General features: G+C 29.5%; 1 protein-coding gene across 3 annotated transcripts in view; it reads right to left on the bottom strand.

Moving 5' to 3' along the window:
• The window catches only part of LOC142332604 (uncharacterized), an 88,126-nt gene that overhangs the window by 11,685 nt on the left and 58,186 nt on the right, over window positions 1-18,255 (bottom strand). For 2 of the 3 annotated variants that reach the window (XM_075379136.1, XM_075379137.1), the window contains 12 exons: window positions 16,672-16,698; window positions 15,383-15,463; window positions 13,773-13,823; window positions 12,419-12,460; window positions 10,540-10,584; window positions 8,787-8,804; window positions 8,494-8,526; window positions 8,237-8,269; window positions 7,124-7,147; window positions 4,773-4,799; window positions 3,205-3,261; window positions 1,217-1,246 (listed from right to left, as the gene is read on the bottom strand). In XM_075379136.1, the coding sequence (XP_075235251.1) occupies window positions 1,217-1,246; window positions 3,205-3,261; window positions 4,773-4,799; window positions 7,124-7,147; window positions 8,237-8,269; window positions 8,494-8,526; window positions 8,787-8,804; window positions 10,540-10,584; window positions 12,419-12,460; window positions 13,773-13,823; window positions 15,383-15,463; window positions 16,672-16,698 (468 nt within the window). The remainder of the gene's footprint in view (window positions 1-1,216; window positions 1,247-3,204; window positions 3,262-4,772; window positions 4,800-7,123; window positions 7,148-8,236; window positions 8,270-8,493; window positions 8,527-8,786; window positions 8,805-10,539; window positions 10,585-12,418; window positions 12,461-13,772; window positions 13,824-15,382; window positions 15,464-16,671; window positions 16,699-18,255) is intronic. The other variant, XM_075379138.1, reaches the window with a different exon arrangement.

Genomic DNA, 18,255 nt, shown 5'->3' with positions numbered 1-18,255 from the left:
TCAAATGAAACGTTTTTGTATTTGTTAGTTTCCTTAGCGGTAGTGTTAAGGTATGTAGAAAAATCCGAATCTGTCCCATAATACATTTAAATTAATCTGGAATAATATTAGTAATATAATGTTCCAGTTAAAAAATTTAGGGTTCAAGTATAGAGAACAAGAACAACATTTACAGGAACCAAACTGCAACAATAATAGTCGAAGAACATAAGAAAGAAGCCGTAATAAAAAAGAGTGTCCGACAAAGATTTCCATATCCCCGTTACTTTTTAATCTTTGCACAGAACTAGCAGTAATTATGTTAAAGAACAATTTAGATCCGGAGTAACAGTACAAGGCGAAAAGATAAAGATGCTTCGATTTGCTGATGATATACTAATTCTAGCCGAGAGTAAAAAGATTTAGAAGAAACAATGAACGGCACGGATGAATTCCTACGCAAAAACTTCCGCATGAAGATAAAGAAGAACAAAACGAAAGTAATGAAATGTAGTAAAAATAACAAAGATGGTCCACTGAATGTGAAAATAGGAGGAGAAAAGATTATGGAGGTAGAAGAATTTTGTTATAGGGGAAGTAGAATTACTAAATATGGACGAAGCAGGAGCGATATAAAATAGCACAAGCGAAACGAGCTTTCAGTCAGAAATGTAATTTGTTTACATCAAAAATTAATTTAAACGCCAGGAAAACATTTTTGAAAGTGTATGTTTGGAGCGTCGCTTTATACGGAAGTGAAACTTGGGACGATCGAAGAAAAGATTAGAAGCTTTTGAAATGCGGTGCTATAGGAGAATGTTAAAAATCAGACGGGTGGATAAAGTGAGAAATGAAGAGGTATTGCGGCAAATAGATGAAGAAAGAAGCATTTGAAAAAATATAGTTAAAAGAAGACTTACAGTCCACATATTAAGGCTCCCTGGAATAGTCGCTTAGATATTGGCGGAACAGGTTGATGGGAAAAATTGTGCAGGCAGGCAACGTTTGGAATATCTAAAACAAATTGTTAGTGATGTAAGTTGAAGGGGATATACCGAAATGAAACGAGTGGCACTTGATAGGGAATCTTGGAAAGCTGCATCATACCAGCCGAATGACTGAAGACAAAAAAATGTTCCAGTAATGTATTTTATGCTACGAAAATATATATATTATGTGATGGTAGTACTGAATTTTATTGTAACAGTATAATAATAATAATAATAATAATACTTACTAAGTAGGATTCTTGGAAGTAGCTGGAAATCTGTAAAAATGATTTAGTAAATTAATTTTATTCATGATTTAATTTTAGCTATGCTCTAAATTATTCACACTTACCCAATAAACTATTAATAGTCAAACTCCTGTATCATAAATATGCGTAAGCCACTTATTTGTAGATTATCTTAATTGTTACCTTTAAGGGGTTGAAAAAACCGTACTTTAATTTTTTTTTTATACTTGGACATGTAAGAGTACTTATGAGACATCAAAAAACTACCTCAGAGTGTCCCGTAAGTTTCCATAAATTGGAAAAATAAATGTATTTTTATGAAGGCTTTTGTGCACGAGGAAAAAATACAAAACATAAATTATCTCAAGGAATGTATCACCTATGCTATTATAAGTTAAACTATTAATATATTTTACATTTTCGTGAATCATATTTGATTATATAATTCATAAAATATCTAACCTGAGGAATTAAAAAAAAAAAAAAAAATTGCAATAAATTACTTATTAATAATATGGAAAATAAAAATTTAATCGCTCTAATTTAAACGATTCAGAAAATTATTATTTTTTTATGTTCTTTTGAGACGAAAAGTATTTCTATTCAACAGCCAAATGTAGTGCATAGAAACTTTAAATGTTTATCTGTTTTTAGATTATTTTTTCTTTTGCTAGGATAGAATTTAAAATAAAAATTTTTTTCTTATAAACTATCAAAATTTGGTTGTTATTAAAATATACATATAACATTATACAGAGTATTTCTAAAATAATGGGCTTGCTTTGTTTTTTTCGGATTCTACTTGTAAAACTAAACAAAAAATATCCTTAGAAAAATGGAAATTTCTCCTTCGTTCTCTCCCTGTCCGCCATTTTGTTATTTTTGTATAAAACTTTATATCTTAATTTCGGATAAACGAATCGCATTAATATTTGGTAATAAAGTTTTAAAATTAGCAAAAAAATCAGGAATTAAATACCTTCGAAAATTACCGTTATATTTATTTTTCAATCCGTTATATTTCCATAAATATTAGTGTCGTCAAAATGTATGTCTGGTAAAATATTAAGCCTTTTACTTTGAACAAAATTAGATTTTATTTTTGAAAATCGGTTAACAAATAACCGAGTTATGGGAGAAAATTGATATTGTAATTTTGTGTCTGTTTTCATGTCCTCCACTTTAAGTTCAATTCGATGAAATATTTTTATTTATTGTTAATTATAGTATTGTAAATTAGTATCAAATTAGATAATAGTTTTCTCACAATAATAGACCTAACAATTATGACAAATCTTAAATCGTCAATTTTAACCGATTTTAAAAACGAGTGTCATTTTGTTCAAAATGAAAGGTTTAATATTTTAGCAAATAACATAAAATTTTGATAAAAGTTATATTTATGAAGAAAGTATTTAAGCCCTGATTTCTTTCTAAGGGTAATACTTTATAACCAAGACGCTTACCAAATATTAATGCGATTCGTCTATCTGAACTTGAGATATAAATTTTGATATAAAAATAACAAAATGACCGACAGGGGGAGAACGAAGGAGTAATTGCCATTTTTTCTAAGGATATTTTTTGTTTAGTTTTACAAGTGAAATCCTAAAAAGCATAGTCAGCCCACCATTTTAGAAACGCTCTGTATAATTCATAAAATATCTAAGCTGAGGAATTTGAAAAAAAAAAATTATTTAATCGCAATAAAGTACTTATTAATAATAACACGAAAAATACAAATTTGGTTGCTCTAATTTAAATTATTTAGGAAATTAGTTTTTATGTTTTTTTTTTAAAGGAAAAGTATTTCTGTTTAATAACCAAATGTAGAGCAGAAAAACTTTAAATTTTTATTTATTTTTAAAATTACTTTTTCCCCCTTTAGAATTTAAAATAAAGATTTCTTTCTTATACTTAAACTATCAAAATGCGGTTGTTATTGAAATTTATATAACATTATACACATACAAACTTAATTTACTTACGACTGATTCAGAGGTTTGGATGAGTTCAAAAGATGATTTGGCAGCAAAAACATATTCCTGTAAATAATATAAAAGATTATTATATTAAATAATTTAGTAAAAAATATTTATAATAAAATCAATTAAAAAAAAAAAAATTTAGCGTAAACTGTTTTTAAATATTGTGCTTATTTTACTAGATATATCTATAAAAAATACTATTATAATTTAAAAAGAATTTAAAAGTTGATTTTATTTATAACTTAATTGAATATGGAAATATTTATCGTATGCTTTTTTACGGTTTTAAAGTTTCTGATGATTATTTTATCGATAGTAAAAATTATACGGTTCATATAAACCGTACAAAACTTATTAATGAAAGATCTGAGCTTTATTTTATAAACAGTAATACTGCTTTTCATTGTATCAGAATTTTAATTTAAAAAAAAACAAAAGCAAAATGAAAATTATGAAAAATTATCGGTCGGTTTATTAAAATAATCAACGCAATAATTAAAGGGTATAAATTTAAGGAAGAATTCTGAATTTAATTGTTAGGTATGATTTTTCTTTTCATATATGTTAACTGTTTTTTCTCAGTCATTAGACGTGTGTTTTGATACTGTTCTTCGTTGATTTTTGTTATGCGTTAATCTTTTAAGCTCGACATAATTTTTACATATTAATTTCTTGATTTCTGGTTTTTGCCTTTTTTTACAGATTTTATTCTTTTACGCATCTCTTTTATCAGATTAATTAATTTTATATCGATAACCGGTATAGTCAGTTTCTTTAAAAGACTGCAAAAAAATCTTCTCTCCTTTTTAATTCGATTTAAGATCTCTTCATCTTGTAATTTTATTGAACCACCTGATTTTAAAAATTCTTCCGTAACATTACATTTCAAAAGTCAGAGGATTCTTTCCTTTTTTATTTTCCTTATTCTCTTTGTTTCACGCCTATGTAAAGCGTTATACGTAATAAAAATATATTCAAATGTTTTTCTAATTCCTTAGATATATATTTAATACAAACTGGTTTCATTATCTTCACGAAAGCTGTCCATTTTGGTGTTGATCTGCTTTTTTGTATCTCCGTTTCGTCCGTACTTCGTAATTTTACTATTTAAATAAGAAAACTGTCGTGCTTAAAGCATATATTGTGTTTCCCTATATTAATATGTAATTTCTTAATTATTCCGGCTTCTTTCAAAGCCGAAATATGTTTTTTTTTATTCTTATAACAATAAATCCTTTTTACTCGTTTTTTAATTTCTCTAAAATAAATTGGTAATTTTTATAGTCGTCTTTGGACAGTTATTGTAGTTCCAAATTTTTTCTTCTATCGCTTGTTATCATGTATAAAGTTAAACGACAACGAGGGTTGATTACACCCCGATATCTTTTTTTTTCTCGTTCCTTTTACTATATATAATCGTCGTTCAAAAATAATAAAATTAATCGACAACAAAATTTTTTATCGGTTTAAATAATAAATAATTTTATCGCGTTATAGTTGTTTTATTAAATTTTATTACTTCAATAAAAATTACGATATAAATTAAAAATAACTTTAGTTTTACTTACAGTCAATCTGTTCTTGAAGATAAGGGGCTGTAAAATAAATATACAAAAGTTAATTTAATGTTTATTTATAATAATGAATAAAAATATTAATTTTGTATATATTTTATTAAAATTTTGTTTAAAAATTTTATCGATTAATAAAAATTAATTTGTATCGACGTATACCTAAAATAAAAAGAAAATAGAAAGTAAACTGCTGAAACAAAATAAAAACTAAACTAGGGGGCTGCGACCCCTAGCTGCTTTTTTACTGCCAACATTTTTTTTACGATATTATAATATAGGAAGAACCAGTATTTGCTAATATCTCTACTGAGAGTTGAAGAAAAATCTTTGCTGCATTATGTGTTACTTGAGTTTCCGAGTATTTTAAGCGATCGCTCGTTCCAGCAAATCGATTAGGTCTCGAGTTATTGCAATTTTTATGTTTTCAACATTTTTTGTAGGGAAAAATAAATGTTCGCTCATACGTCGACTAAGACTTGAAGGAAAATCTTGGATGTGGCCTTATTATATGTGATTTAATTATCCGAGTTTTTTAAACCGTTGCTGTCTCAGTAGATCGATTAAGTCTCGAGTTTGAGTTAAAATTAATCTAGAATTAGTATTGAATTAGCGTAAGACTGGTACAGAGGTAATATCAGTCGGGAAATAGTAATGTAGCATTTATTGAAACCACTTGACCGACTATATAATTAATCGATGGAAGATTAAATTTTAAAACGAGAAAATCGATGGAATTTTCCATCGAAAAATTTTTCTTTTGTTAGCACTTGAAAGAAGTTAAAGTTGTAATGAAACATTGTGCGGTGTATTAAATATTTGTTACAATATTAAGTTTATTTTTTTTATACTAAATTAATAAAAACTTCTCGTGTCTTTATTAAGTATATAATTTGAAGTAAATAATCTCTTCAGAACTAAGCCTGATAAGTTAAAAATTGTTTACATAATGTACGGTAAAGTAAATTTAATAAGATCTTTATCTTTCATCCGAAAAATTCCAGGTTTGAATCCCCGATCGGATTCGAGCATTATTTTCCCATTATATTTCCAAATTATACATACATTTCAAAATAAAAAAGGAAATTATTTTAATAAATTTTTTATAAAACTTTTGTGTTATACCGGTTTAAGTTTAAATTGTCTCCGTCCTTTTCCTCTTGATGAATTTTATTTTAATTTTATTTTTTGTAAATTTGGAAGTTTTGATTTATATTAAATTTTCAAAGTTGTACTTAAAATCAAATTTTCCACTTTAAAATCAAGTATTTTTGATAACAATTGTTAGAGGTATGCAACTGGTTCGACTATTTTTTTACGACAAATCGTAAAAGACCGGTTAATATTAAGCTACGAGGGTTATTTTTTCAAGGTCCGAACGGTCACGAAATTAAAACCACAGTGAAAATAAAAAAAAAATTTATTGTAACAAGTACGCTGGTCTGCAGCTCTTGGTGGAATTCATGGAACGTGCTACGACCATCACTGCAGCCTCATACTGCGTGACTTTTTAACGCCTAAGAAGGGCAATTCAGAATAAGCGGAGAGGAATGTTGTCATCAGGCATCGACTTTCTCCGTGACAATGCTCGGCCGCACACTGCAGCTGTAACAAACAAGTTCCTGCAGCGTTTTCGTCGGGAAGTGTTTGATCACCCACCGTACAGCCCGGACTTGGCTCCATCCGATTTTCACCTCTTTGCTCAGATGAAACGCCGGCTAGGAGGACAACATTTCGGTACAGACATCGAGCTGCAGACCCGCGTAGAAACACTGTTGAAAACACAGGCGGCTCCGTTCTATTACGAGGGTATTGGAAAGTCGGTACCGCGCTGCGACAAATGTCTAAATCGGAGTGGCGACTATGTAGAGAAATAGCGTAACTGTGTAAGTACTTGTTACAAATAAAAAAAATTTTTATTTTCACTGCGGTTTTAATTTCGTGACCGATCGGACCTTGAAAAAAAATAACCCTCGTAAATTGTACAATCATATCCATCGGTATGAGGTAAAACAAATACTTACATCGTCGTAAAAAACAATATAATTAGTTAAATTAATAATTTTTTTGTATTTATTAAAAATAAATATTTCTTATCGGATCATTACAGAAATAGGCAAAAGTGCCAGCGGAGGCATTTGTGTCGTGTTCGAAATATATTGAAAGTGTCATATTTTATCGCTAAATGTATGGCTAACGAATGAATTTATGATTCAAATATGTATTTTTTATTTAATGGGCGGTACAATATTGAAATTTACTTCTTTAAATTGCTTCAGCTGTAAACCTTTTTTACAGTCTATATACAATTTAATTTTTAAATAAATGTTTAGTTTAAATTTACTCACATGTTTGGCGTAAAGATGGATTGTCTGAAAAAAGAAATTATAAATTGATTAAGAGTTATCGTTTTTTTAGTAATATATTTATATATGATGTTAACCTATCATAAATAAATAATATATATATATATATATATATATGTGTGTGTGTGTGTGCGCGCGCACGTAATTTGTATGTGTTCTTTTTTTAATCTGTAAAAAAAATTCTGGGAAAATTTTAAAATTAAAGAAAAATATTCATGTAAATTATCCCTTTCGATCAAGTTCCTTTGCAAAAAAGGAATAATCTAGTGAATTGGTGTTACAATATTCAATCACAATTAATTTCTTCATAATTTATTGTAACTTTATTCGTAAGATTTGAAGAGATATCGCCGACTAGAAGAACCTACCTCCAGGCAGAACACCAGATGATATTGAATCTAATTTGTTTCTATTTTTTTTTTTTGTTTTCTGCAATATTTTTACTTTATTATTTAATAATTTTATTAAATTTATATGAAATTTGTCTGGCCAGTTATACTGGAATATTTAGAATTGAAATTAGAAAACTAATTTCTTTCTACTTGATCCAATGATTGGGGAATCCTAGTAAAAATCTGACATTTTTATCTCTTTTTATTTATTTATTATTTTTTTTTTTTTTACTGTTTTTTAACGTGAAAGATGCTGTTGTGATGTAAATTTATTTCTATTAAAAACAATTTTAAAAGACTATATCAAGTTTCTATTGACTGATTATTTTTTTTTCTAAACTGACTTTCTTTGTAGGCACAGATTATGACATTTATTATTCTGTAGAGTTTGGGTTTCTGGCATTTTTCAAATTTTACAGAAATTGAATACTATACTATAATTTCAACAAAAAAATATTAATACATTTTTTCTTACATAAAATATACTAACAAAAAAATATGCTCTCCCAAAATTTATTTTAGATTATTTTAAATGTAGTAAACCAGTTAGTTTATTTTAAACAATCTATATAAATATCTTTTAACTCTGGTTTAGTGCATTTTATCGGGTTTAAATAAATTTGAGATTTTTTTTTTACAACACTACAAACGGACTAAGTAAATTTATTCTAAAACCGATGAATTAATATTTCAAAATATTTACCCTGAGGAAGTATCCAGGATTTTCTCTTACATACTGTAACAAAATAACATTTTTATTAATAAATGTGTAACAATCATTTATTATTATTATTTTAAACTATTATTTATAATATTAAGAAAGTTTTGCCGTGTTTTAAAAAAACTGTAATACATCTCTAGAGTTATTTCAGCATATCTTTAACCGAATTTTACAAATAGATATTTCTTAGAAAAAATATAAGATATGTTTTAAATATATATGTCCGTGAATGTACTTACGCTGAAGAATGACTCGTTCTCGATTTCTTCGAACTGTAAAATTAATTATCGCATTGTTAGAATTATTTTAAAAAAAAACTATAAAATAATAATAATAAGTATATATGTATTTTCCACATATTCTCAGGCACACACACGTTATTCTCATAATATTAATAAAAAATTTCATTTATTATTCATTATTCTTTAAATAATAATATAAAATAAATATGGAAATTTTTACAGCTAAGTTAAGCAATAAATTTATTGTTTTTCTGTTCTTTTTTTTTTTAATAATGTGAATGATTTCTTACCGAAAGACCAATTGCTGCCTGTAAAAGAAAAAAAAACAAAACAAGATTAATTTGATATATTTTTAATTTTAAAATAGTATAAAATAATAGAAAATATTAATAATTAAGAGTGTAGAAAGATAGTACAATTATAAAAAATACTTTAAAAAAAACTTCGACCGTAATATTAATGTCCGGATGAAGTAAGACTGGCGTTCTGGATTCGAATAAGATAGCCGGCTCGAGAGAATCGATTCCCCTTCGTACAGAATAATTGTAGCTACTGCAAAGACTGGGCGGGTAAATAACGTCCCCAGCATTCATTGTGAGCCTTAACCGTGCTTTTTTTTAAACTCCGGGATCACCGTTACGTATTGCTTCAGAGGATGATACGAATGACAAGTAGCGTGTGAAAATGCCATGCCTGACCGGGATTCGAACCCGGTATCTCCGGATGAAAGGCCGAGACTCTATCGTTCGCGTCACGGAGACCGGCTATCAAAAGTGTTGGGCGACCCTAACGCTTACGTCAAACATCAAATTTTCATCGGTCATATGATTGTAAGTAAAGTAATAGTATTTACCGCGACTTAAGAGTAGTGCTTGTGGATCAGGGTGCGGAGGGGGCCAACAATATAATCGATGTGATGATCGGCAGTAGCGACAAACGGGAATGCGTCTCGACTACGATCGCAACAACGATAGGAGAAAAGGCCGATGAGGAAAGGCGACGACAAGCTGAGGAGATGCGGATCGATAGAGAGATGGAGTTCGATGACGTGCGAAAAAGGGGGGGCCAGCTTCTAAGGGGGGAGGCGGGGGCTCCTCGGAGTCGTCTCTCGTCGACCGTCTCCTGGGGACGCCTTCCGGTCATTCAGATTCGGATAATAGAGTGCCTGGACGATCATGCAGGGTCTGTACATACCATTTGGTTTAGATCCGGCCCCTGCATGATAAAAGGGGAGGTTTCTTAGCCTGTGAGAGTCTCTAACTGCCGTCAGAGTGGGCCTGACGGCGGCTGGCAGAGCTTTTTCCTCCCCTTACGGATACCACAAAAAAAAAGTAATAGTATTTAATAACATTTTATAATAGGATTTTAAAGCAGAACAATTTCTTTAAACGGTGCTAAAAAAAATACATTTTTCTTTAATTATAGCGCACGGTTTTTATTTCAAAAATAAAAAAAAAAATATATTTGAATCTCATTTATATATCTTTAGGAAGATGTTTAATGTTAATTTCAAACGGGGAGCTCCTCCTTACCGCTGCAAAGAGAGTGTTTTTTGTTTTCAGTCGCCGAGAATAATTACGATGAAAAATCTCAAGAAATTTTACATAGCCCCGATTTTTCATCGATCTGAGAGTTACGATTTTTAGTTATCTTTGCGTTATTTAAATGATCAATTAAAAAGGTCGTCTTGTGTTGCTATGATTTTATATTTTATTTTCCTTAAAATTGAATAAATGGCTTTATTTAGTGTTTTTAAGGGCACACCCAGATTTAGTAGTCATTAAAATAACAGGTTAGATGGATTAAAATAGAAGGGAAGATAGGTTTAGAATTCTGTCCTCTAATGTTTATGACCTTATAATATTAAAAAAAGGAAAGAAATAAAAAAAAAATTAATTGACCTAGCATGTGTTCAGTAAAACTATATACGAACACATTATAAGTATATGTAATTTCCTTATACTGAAATTATAAAGACGTAAGGATTGTAAGATTATGGAAATAATATAAAATTAATTAAATTTGTCTTATTTATTTACTTACACGGAAGTAATTCTTGAATATAGCATTGTTGGAGTAGACGTTTGACTGTAAATTGAAAAATTCAATCAGTATATTAATAAAAAATAATAAAACAAAAAAATATGTGTTGAGTTAATATAGTTTGGCTGATGTTCACCGCTACAAACCTGCTGCTATATGTAAAGTAAAACTATATAAAATCATTTCAGTGAAGCGGTTTTACATTATATATCTCGATGATTCCTTGAGATATATATAAATAATCGATTCGCAAAATAGATTATCTCTTTCTTATAAATTATTTAAAAAAATTAAATTATCGATTTATTTTACTTTTCTACTTTATAATTACTATTTAAATTAATTTTTTAATTTTTATAAATTATTTTTTATTAATTTATTTTTAAATAAAATTACAGCATGCGTTATAAAAAAATTAAAAGTTATATATAGCGAAGCAAGAAAGGTTTTATGATATCCCCTCTTCTATATATATTATTTGTTGTTATTTTATACTTGGATTTATTTACGAGGGTAAGTCTATTATTATCCGCAATTTAGTTATATTTTTGTTTATGTCGGTAGTTGTATTTCGTAGATGACGCGTGCGTGGTTTAATTGTTGTTATGTCTGTACAGGTTTGATGCTGCTAGGTTAGTTCCATTATCGCTGCCCTGCCGTTAACCGCGGCCGCTCCCCTTTCTGTGTGCACCAAAGAAGAGCGACGTTCAGCGATGCGTTTTTTGTGGTCGGAAGGTGTATCAGGGGCCGAAATTCATCTAAGACTTTCGGTACAGTACGGGAACAGTGTGTTGCCGCAACGGAGTGTCTTTGAAAAATTCAAAAACGATCGCACAAGTGTTACGCACGACGAAGGAGCCGGACGACCTTTTACCTCCACAAATGAAGAAAACATTGAGCGCGCACGCGACACGGTTTTCTTAGACGGACGAGTAACTATCGATGAAGCGACACATCGTCTGCAAATTAGTCACGGTTCTGCCCACGAAATCATCCGCAACAGACTTGGGTTTCATAAAGTCTGTGCAAGGCGGGTCCCAAAACAACTCTAACAGTCGCATAAACAAACGCGCTTGGACATCTGCCAAAAACATTTGGACATCTTCTTAGACAGAATCATCACCGGTGACGAAACACGGATCCATCATTACGAGCCGGAGAGTAAACGGCAGAGTATGGAATGGAAACGTCCAAATTCGTCCTGCAAAAAGGTTCCAAGACCCAACTGTTCTCAGGAAAACTGTCGCTTACGGTTTTTTGGGACTCACAAGGCCCAGTATTGGAACATTATGTGGAAAGGGGCACGACAATAAACAGTGCGCGTTACAGTGAGATGCTTACTGCCAAGTTGAAGCCTGCAATTCGAATCAAACGCCGAGGACTGCTGTCGAAAGATGTTGAGTTGTTGCACGACAATGCCCGTCCACATACTGCTGAAACGCTCCAAAAACTCGACTTTGAAGTACCGGCTCCTTCTCCGTATAGTCCTGATCTTGTTCCTTTTGACTACCACTCGTTCGGTCCACTCAAAGAGGCATTAAGGGACCGCCGATTTACCTCGGACGAAACGGTGAAAGAAGCGGTGTGCATTCCTGGTTCGCAGCTCGACCGAAAACCTTCTTTTATGAGGGCATCGGGAAGCTTGTGCAACGATGGATCAGGTGCGTGAAATTCAAGGGGACTGTGTAGAAAAATGATGTACATGTAAGTTTCCTATTTGTATCGAAATAAAAATTATAACTACATTGCGGATAATAATCGACTTACCTTCGTACATTAATCCGAAATTATCGATTACATTTATTTTACAATTCACAATTTTTTCAAAGTGGAACGACGTAAGATTTAAATATAATAGTTTAATTCGTAAAACACTTACAAATCTTTTCTGGTAGTCGTAGCTGGACAAAAATGAAGATTCCTAGAAAATAATTGTAATAAATTAATGAACTGATAAAAAAGTGAAATGTAATAACAATAAAAATGCTCAAAGACTATTTAAAATTTTTTTACATAATATATGAAACTAGACGGTCATTTAGATTTTTAAACAGCGTGTTTACCGGATGAAAGATTTTGATGAAATTTGACAAGAGACTCGTGTATACGGGGCAATTTATTATTAAAATTTTGAGGACAGTGCACTACGTCTCAGGAACAGTCGACCTGAGTCCGGATCAGGCCGACCCCATAAAAAGGATGACATACTTTTTATACATCCTTGTACTACGTATAACTTATACCGTTGAGTCTGAACAAGATTACACCTCCATTACATGCTATTCGAACATTCTCATCTCATTTTTTGCTTATTGTTCACTAGTTTCCGAACAGATAGCGGCGTACACATTAGGAAGGAAAAAATATTTCCCTAAGCGTAGTAGTAGTTCCTTCAAAAAATACATCGGGGGTAATATTAGGGGTGGAAGAGTCGACCAGAATTTAAAAATATCGATCGTTTGAATATTTGTGAAATTTGTTTTTAGCTTACATAAACTTTTTATAATAAAATTTCATCCTATTCACCCTCACCTCTAAAAAAGAAATCTTAAGTAACTTTTCTTTGTTTGTTTCAATTTTAACGATTTTTTTAAAATTTATTTCTTCCGTTTAACTTATTATAGGTAGATAAATCAAAAACATTTGTGTGAGGTGAAAGTTTTGGAGTAATTTTGGAGGTGATTTTAAACTTTTTTCATATATCATTTTTGCATTGTATAAAAACAAATAATGAACGCCAGGGAAGTATTTGTATACAACTTGGTTGTCGGTTTTCTTTCCTTAAGTTCTACTGATTTTCAGCCGCATAGAAACATTTAAACCGAATGATATCTATGGCGTTATAATTTTTCTTACGCAAAACGTGTAGTTGAATTTAGTAACGATGCAAACAAAGGACTTAGTCTCTTTTGAAAAATTTATTATCGCAATGACAATTCCGATGTTGCCTTTATTTACCGGCAGTATCCGAACATAATAAAACGGGCGTTCTTGTATATCTCTTGAATTTATTACAGACTATGCTATTAATTATTTTTTCCATTAAAATATCATTTTATATTTCTCCCGTATCAAATGTCAATTATTTTTTATAAATTGAACGATATTACATTTTATTTATATATTTTTAATTCGTCGCTTAAAAAAGTAACTTCGGTGTAGTATAATAAAAATATTATAAAGTATTCGTTTTAATAACGTTTAACAACTTTAATACAAAATTGTTTACTCACTCTTTGGTAAATTTCTTCTGATCTGACGAACGAATCGATGCCACAGAGAGACTGGAATAAAAATATACAAAATAAATATTAGTTATAAAATATAAATTATTAAAGCGCTTTTAATAATAATAATATCATTTACATTTATTTTTAAAAATATATAAATTTGTTATAGTTACAAATACGGGTGTAATTACAAATAATAATGTAATACGGATGCAATTATAAATAAACGTAATATGATATAGTTACAAAAAAACTTCTTTCTTCGTTTTGTTTTATAACTATTCCTTTCGAACGGCAGAAAAAGAGGAAATTTTGCTTAAAAACAGTTTATTTAGAAAATAATAGAAGCTTTTGTACTCTCAGAAACTGTGATCGTTCAATTTTCATAATTTAATTTAAGGTAACGTTCTTTTTTTTAGATTTTATGTTACGATTCTATCGTAATTAAATTAAGAAGAGAATAATCGGATATTGCTGTCATTTTACCGGTACTTTTTAGTTTCAAAAATTTATAAAATGCTAATCGTATTAGACGAACGAATAACTGTGATGCGTATCTAAAATGATATATGAAGATAATAGAAACGTAATAAAATTAATTTATCGATTTACGGAATCACGCTTGTTTGAACTTCTCACGGAAATATAAAATGTAACATCGTAAATTAAGTTCGGGTTTAAACGGGTAACCTAACGCGTTTATTTTTATTTCTATATGAGGTAACAACGGGAAGGAAAAACGAAATTCAAAAATATAGTAATCGGTTTTCATCGCTGTTCATATAATTTCGTGTATTTCTGTGATGAAAATAATACTGCTTTATGATGATTATAATTCCTATGGGACTTACGCAAACAATTTCTGAATTACATTTAAAAAAACGTGAATTTTATTGTAAATAGACGACAGTTTATAGAGTAGATGAGCGGAATATACAAGACAAATCGGTGTACAAGATGGTGGATTTATAACGTAATTAATAGGAGAATAAAACACTTAAGACTCTGCTCCTATACAGTCTTTTTAACCTCTTATGATGTTTTTAAGACAGATTTTTAAAAAAAACCCAATCCTATGGAAGAATATTTCCTTCTTTTGTTGCAGTTTTAATTGAGGAAAGATCGGTTACACAATGCAGCAGAGAATATTCCTTGTCTCCCGATGCATTAGATATGCCTAGACCTAGAATGCCATCACAGAAAAGTAAGGTGTGCATGCATCATACAAATCCTCCGTCGAGCGGCTGTTCGACAGGTTCCAAGAGACAGGAAACGTGACAAATGCAGCCAAAAGCGCTAATACTGTATTTTATTTTTAAAAAGAGATTAAACCGTTTCACTGAGGATTTATGCCGGAATGAAAATTGTGAGTAAGGTCAATATTTAAAAATAAAAATTTGTATGATTAGACTTTTAAATGCAGATAATATACTCATATATGTTTAATATATGTACACACCTTAAATTTCAAAATCAAAATTATATTTGAAAAGAAATATGGGAATTATAAAAGGAATGTGTAATAACGAATCTATATTGATTTTTATAAACATAAGTTTTTAACAAATAAATAATTATCTATTTTAATGCGTTTTAAGTATTGCAATATTTACCTGGAACAAGTTATCTTTGTAAAGTTCTGGATAGTACGATTCATAGATAGCTGTTGATGTAGTTGTGGTGGTTGTCTTTTGCTGTAATTAAAAAAAATAAAATCTTATATAAATATATATTATTGGCAAAATTAAATATCGTTAATGTTATTTGTTAGATTATTTGTTAACAGGACGATGAATGATTTCATATGAATTTTATAATTTACGAATATAAAATACTAATAAAAATAAAACTGATAATTAAAAAAGTAATTAAATCGACCGTTGTTAATTAATTAAAACAAAATTAAGTAGAAATAATTAAATACTTTTTTTAATTTCAATAGAAACTTTATATTTAATATAATTAAATTAAAATAAATTACTAATTAATGTCTGTCTGAATCGATCGTCTTGAATCAATGTCTGAATCGATTGTGATTAATTCAAAATAAACGGTGAACGTTAAAATTTACTGGAAAGTTATTTTTATTCGTATTTAGTGTGAACATTTTGAAATAGATTTCTTACGTATACATATACATTCTTTGAAGCATATAGATTAAAAAAGCATACATCTCTAAATAATTTTATTTCGTATAATTTATCTTTATTTGTTCCATTAAACTAACAAAAGCGCACTCCAGTGACGGATTTTTGAATGCTATTGATCTAGCGACAAATTAAAAAAGACGAAATTACATTGTGATAAAATAATTATTATTTTTAGAAATAAGAAACTAATATTTTTTTGTAAAAGAATTATATAAAAAGAAATAAATTATAGACAGCTAAATTTTAATCGATATGAAAAAAAGTAATTTGAATAATAAAAAGCCCCCCGGGCTGGTCTAACAATTAAATCTTCGTCGCAAATTATTTAACAACTGATTTTCGAAGTCGAAAAGGCTGAGATTCAAATCCTCGTAAAAGTTAGTTACTTTTATACGGATTTGAATGTTACCTTTACATGTCATTCGGTTGTGAGAGGAGGGGGAATTGCTTATTTTTCACTAATTGAACAGATTGCAATGTATACTTTAGAAGAAAAAAAAACCAATAGAAATAATATTTTTTTTTACGTGAACCGGATAATTAAAATATAAAATCAAAATTAAATATTTTAAAGGTTTATTAACAAGAAAGAAGTATGAAGTAGCTAGTATCACAATCCAAACATAATTTCGTTCGGAAAGATATGATTATTTCATACGTTATTTTATTAATTATTATTGAATTATTTTTGTTTATAAAACTGCGAAGTTGTTTCGTGTATATATTTTTTAATAAAATAATTTTTTACTTACTGATACTCTGGAGGCAGAATATCCACTCTGCAACAAATTAATGCGATTTGGTAAAATTTTAAATCTATTTATTTCTATTATAACTAATATTATTATTTTATTAATTTATTTCTGTCATTCTTCATTAAATGGATTGTGCTTACTGCGTTTTGATAAATTACTCGTAGCTTTTTTTTTACTTTAAAAAGCGTGAAAAAACAAAAAAAAACTGAAATTCTTTTGCACAATTTGGCAACAGTGCAACTTTAATGTTTTGATACGTTGCTATGGCAACAACCAATAGAATAGCTTATTTATTTTCAATAAAGCCTAGTCAGTCAAAAATGTATGATTTTTTTGATTTAAAACACCAAACTTTTATAAATAATTGTGTTTATAAATTTTCTAGAGTATATTTATATTTCGGAAAAATAATAAAAAATTAATATTTGAAGATTTAACGCGCCTAGTTTTACTCTTTTATCGTTTGATCAACGAGTATGAAATATGAAACAACTTGTTTATACGATGACCGATTAAAACATAAGGTTTTATTCTGAAATACCTCAATAATTATTTTACTGTAAACGATCGAAACTAAATAAAAAAAAGAGTTTTTTTTGGATAAAGTGGTCTGCGCAGTGAAAGATGTTATAAAGTCGATTATTTATTGTGCTGCTAGCTTGTATCATCCATTGATGTTATTTATTTACAGTATATTTTACACGACTAAGGTGTATGTATGTATGTATGTTTATTCTACCGTAGCGACTCAATGGCTGAACCGATTTATATGTATGATCCCGTCTTGTAATTTTTACATTACCGGGAGTGTCATAAGGCTATATATTTTTATCTTTTCCATAAAAAAGATTGTAGTGTGAGTTAGTTTGTTTGATATATGTGCTCACATTTCTATTTTAACCGCTGTTGGCACAGAGCTGACCACGTGGTGCGCCGGGCAACTGCGCGCAGCGCACGAACGATTCATTCGTTCGAACGATTTATACTTTTTTATATGAACGATTTATTTAAAATTATATTTGTGTTTTGACAGAGGAAATCATTGCGGTTAGAGCTGTGTTAAAAAATCATAATTCATGAAACGGCTAAAAACGTTCAATATTTTGAAGCTATTCGTTGTAAAAGTTTTTATTGTTAGTGCGGTAAATTCACGAACGTTATTTAATTGCAGTCGGCAAAAACACTTAACAAAAGCACGTGTAATTAAACATAAACTATGTACATTTTAACGATGGGCTGTGGGTCCCCCCTTTTTCTAGTGTTTAAATAACATTAAAAAATTTATCAGTTAAATAACTCGTTTTTGAATAACTCGCAACTCAACGCTTCATTCTGAACGATTCGGCAATCTTATATCACATACGTGTGAATTTGTCTTACCAATGTTTTTACACGACTGTCCAAAAAGGATTGTAGTGTATTTAGGGTATATGTATGTATGTTTGTTTCACCGTAGCAGCTCAACGGCTGAACCGATTTAGATGTATGAATTCGCATTGGAATCCTTACGTAACCGGGAGTGTCAATGTTTGTTAGTGATGTTGTTTTTTGGGCAGTCGTGTTTTTTAGTTTTTAATACTT

This window comes from Lycorma delicatula, chromosome 11, assembly GCF_047948215.1.
Source record: "Lycorma delicatula isolate Av1 chromosome 11, ASM4794821v1, whole genome shotgun sequence".
Classification (NCBI taxonomy): Eukaryota; Metazoa; Arthropoda; class Insecta; order Hemiptera; family Fulgoridae; genus Lycorma; species Lycorma delicatula.
The sequence above is the reverse complement of the archived record's forward strand: the minus strand, read 5'-3'. Positions and strand labels throughout refer to the sequence as shown.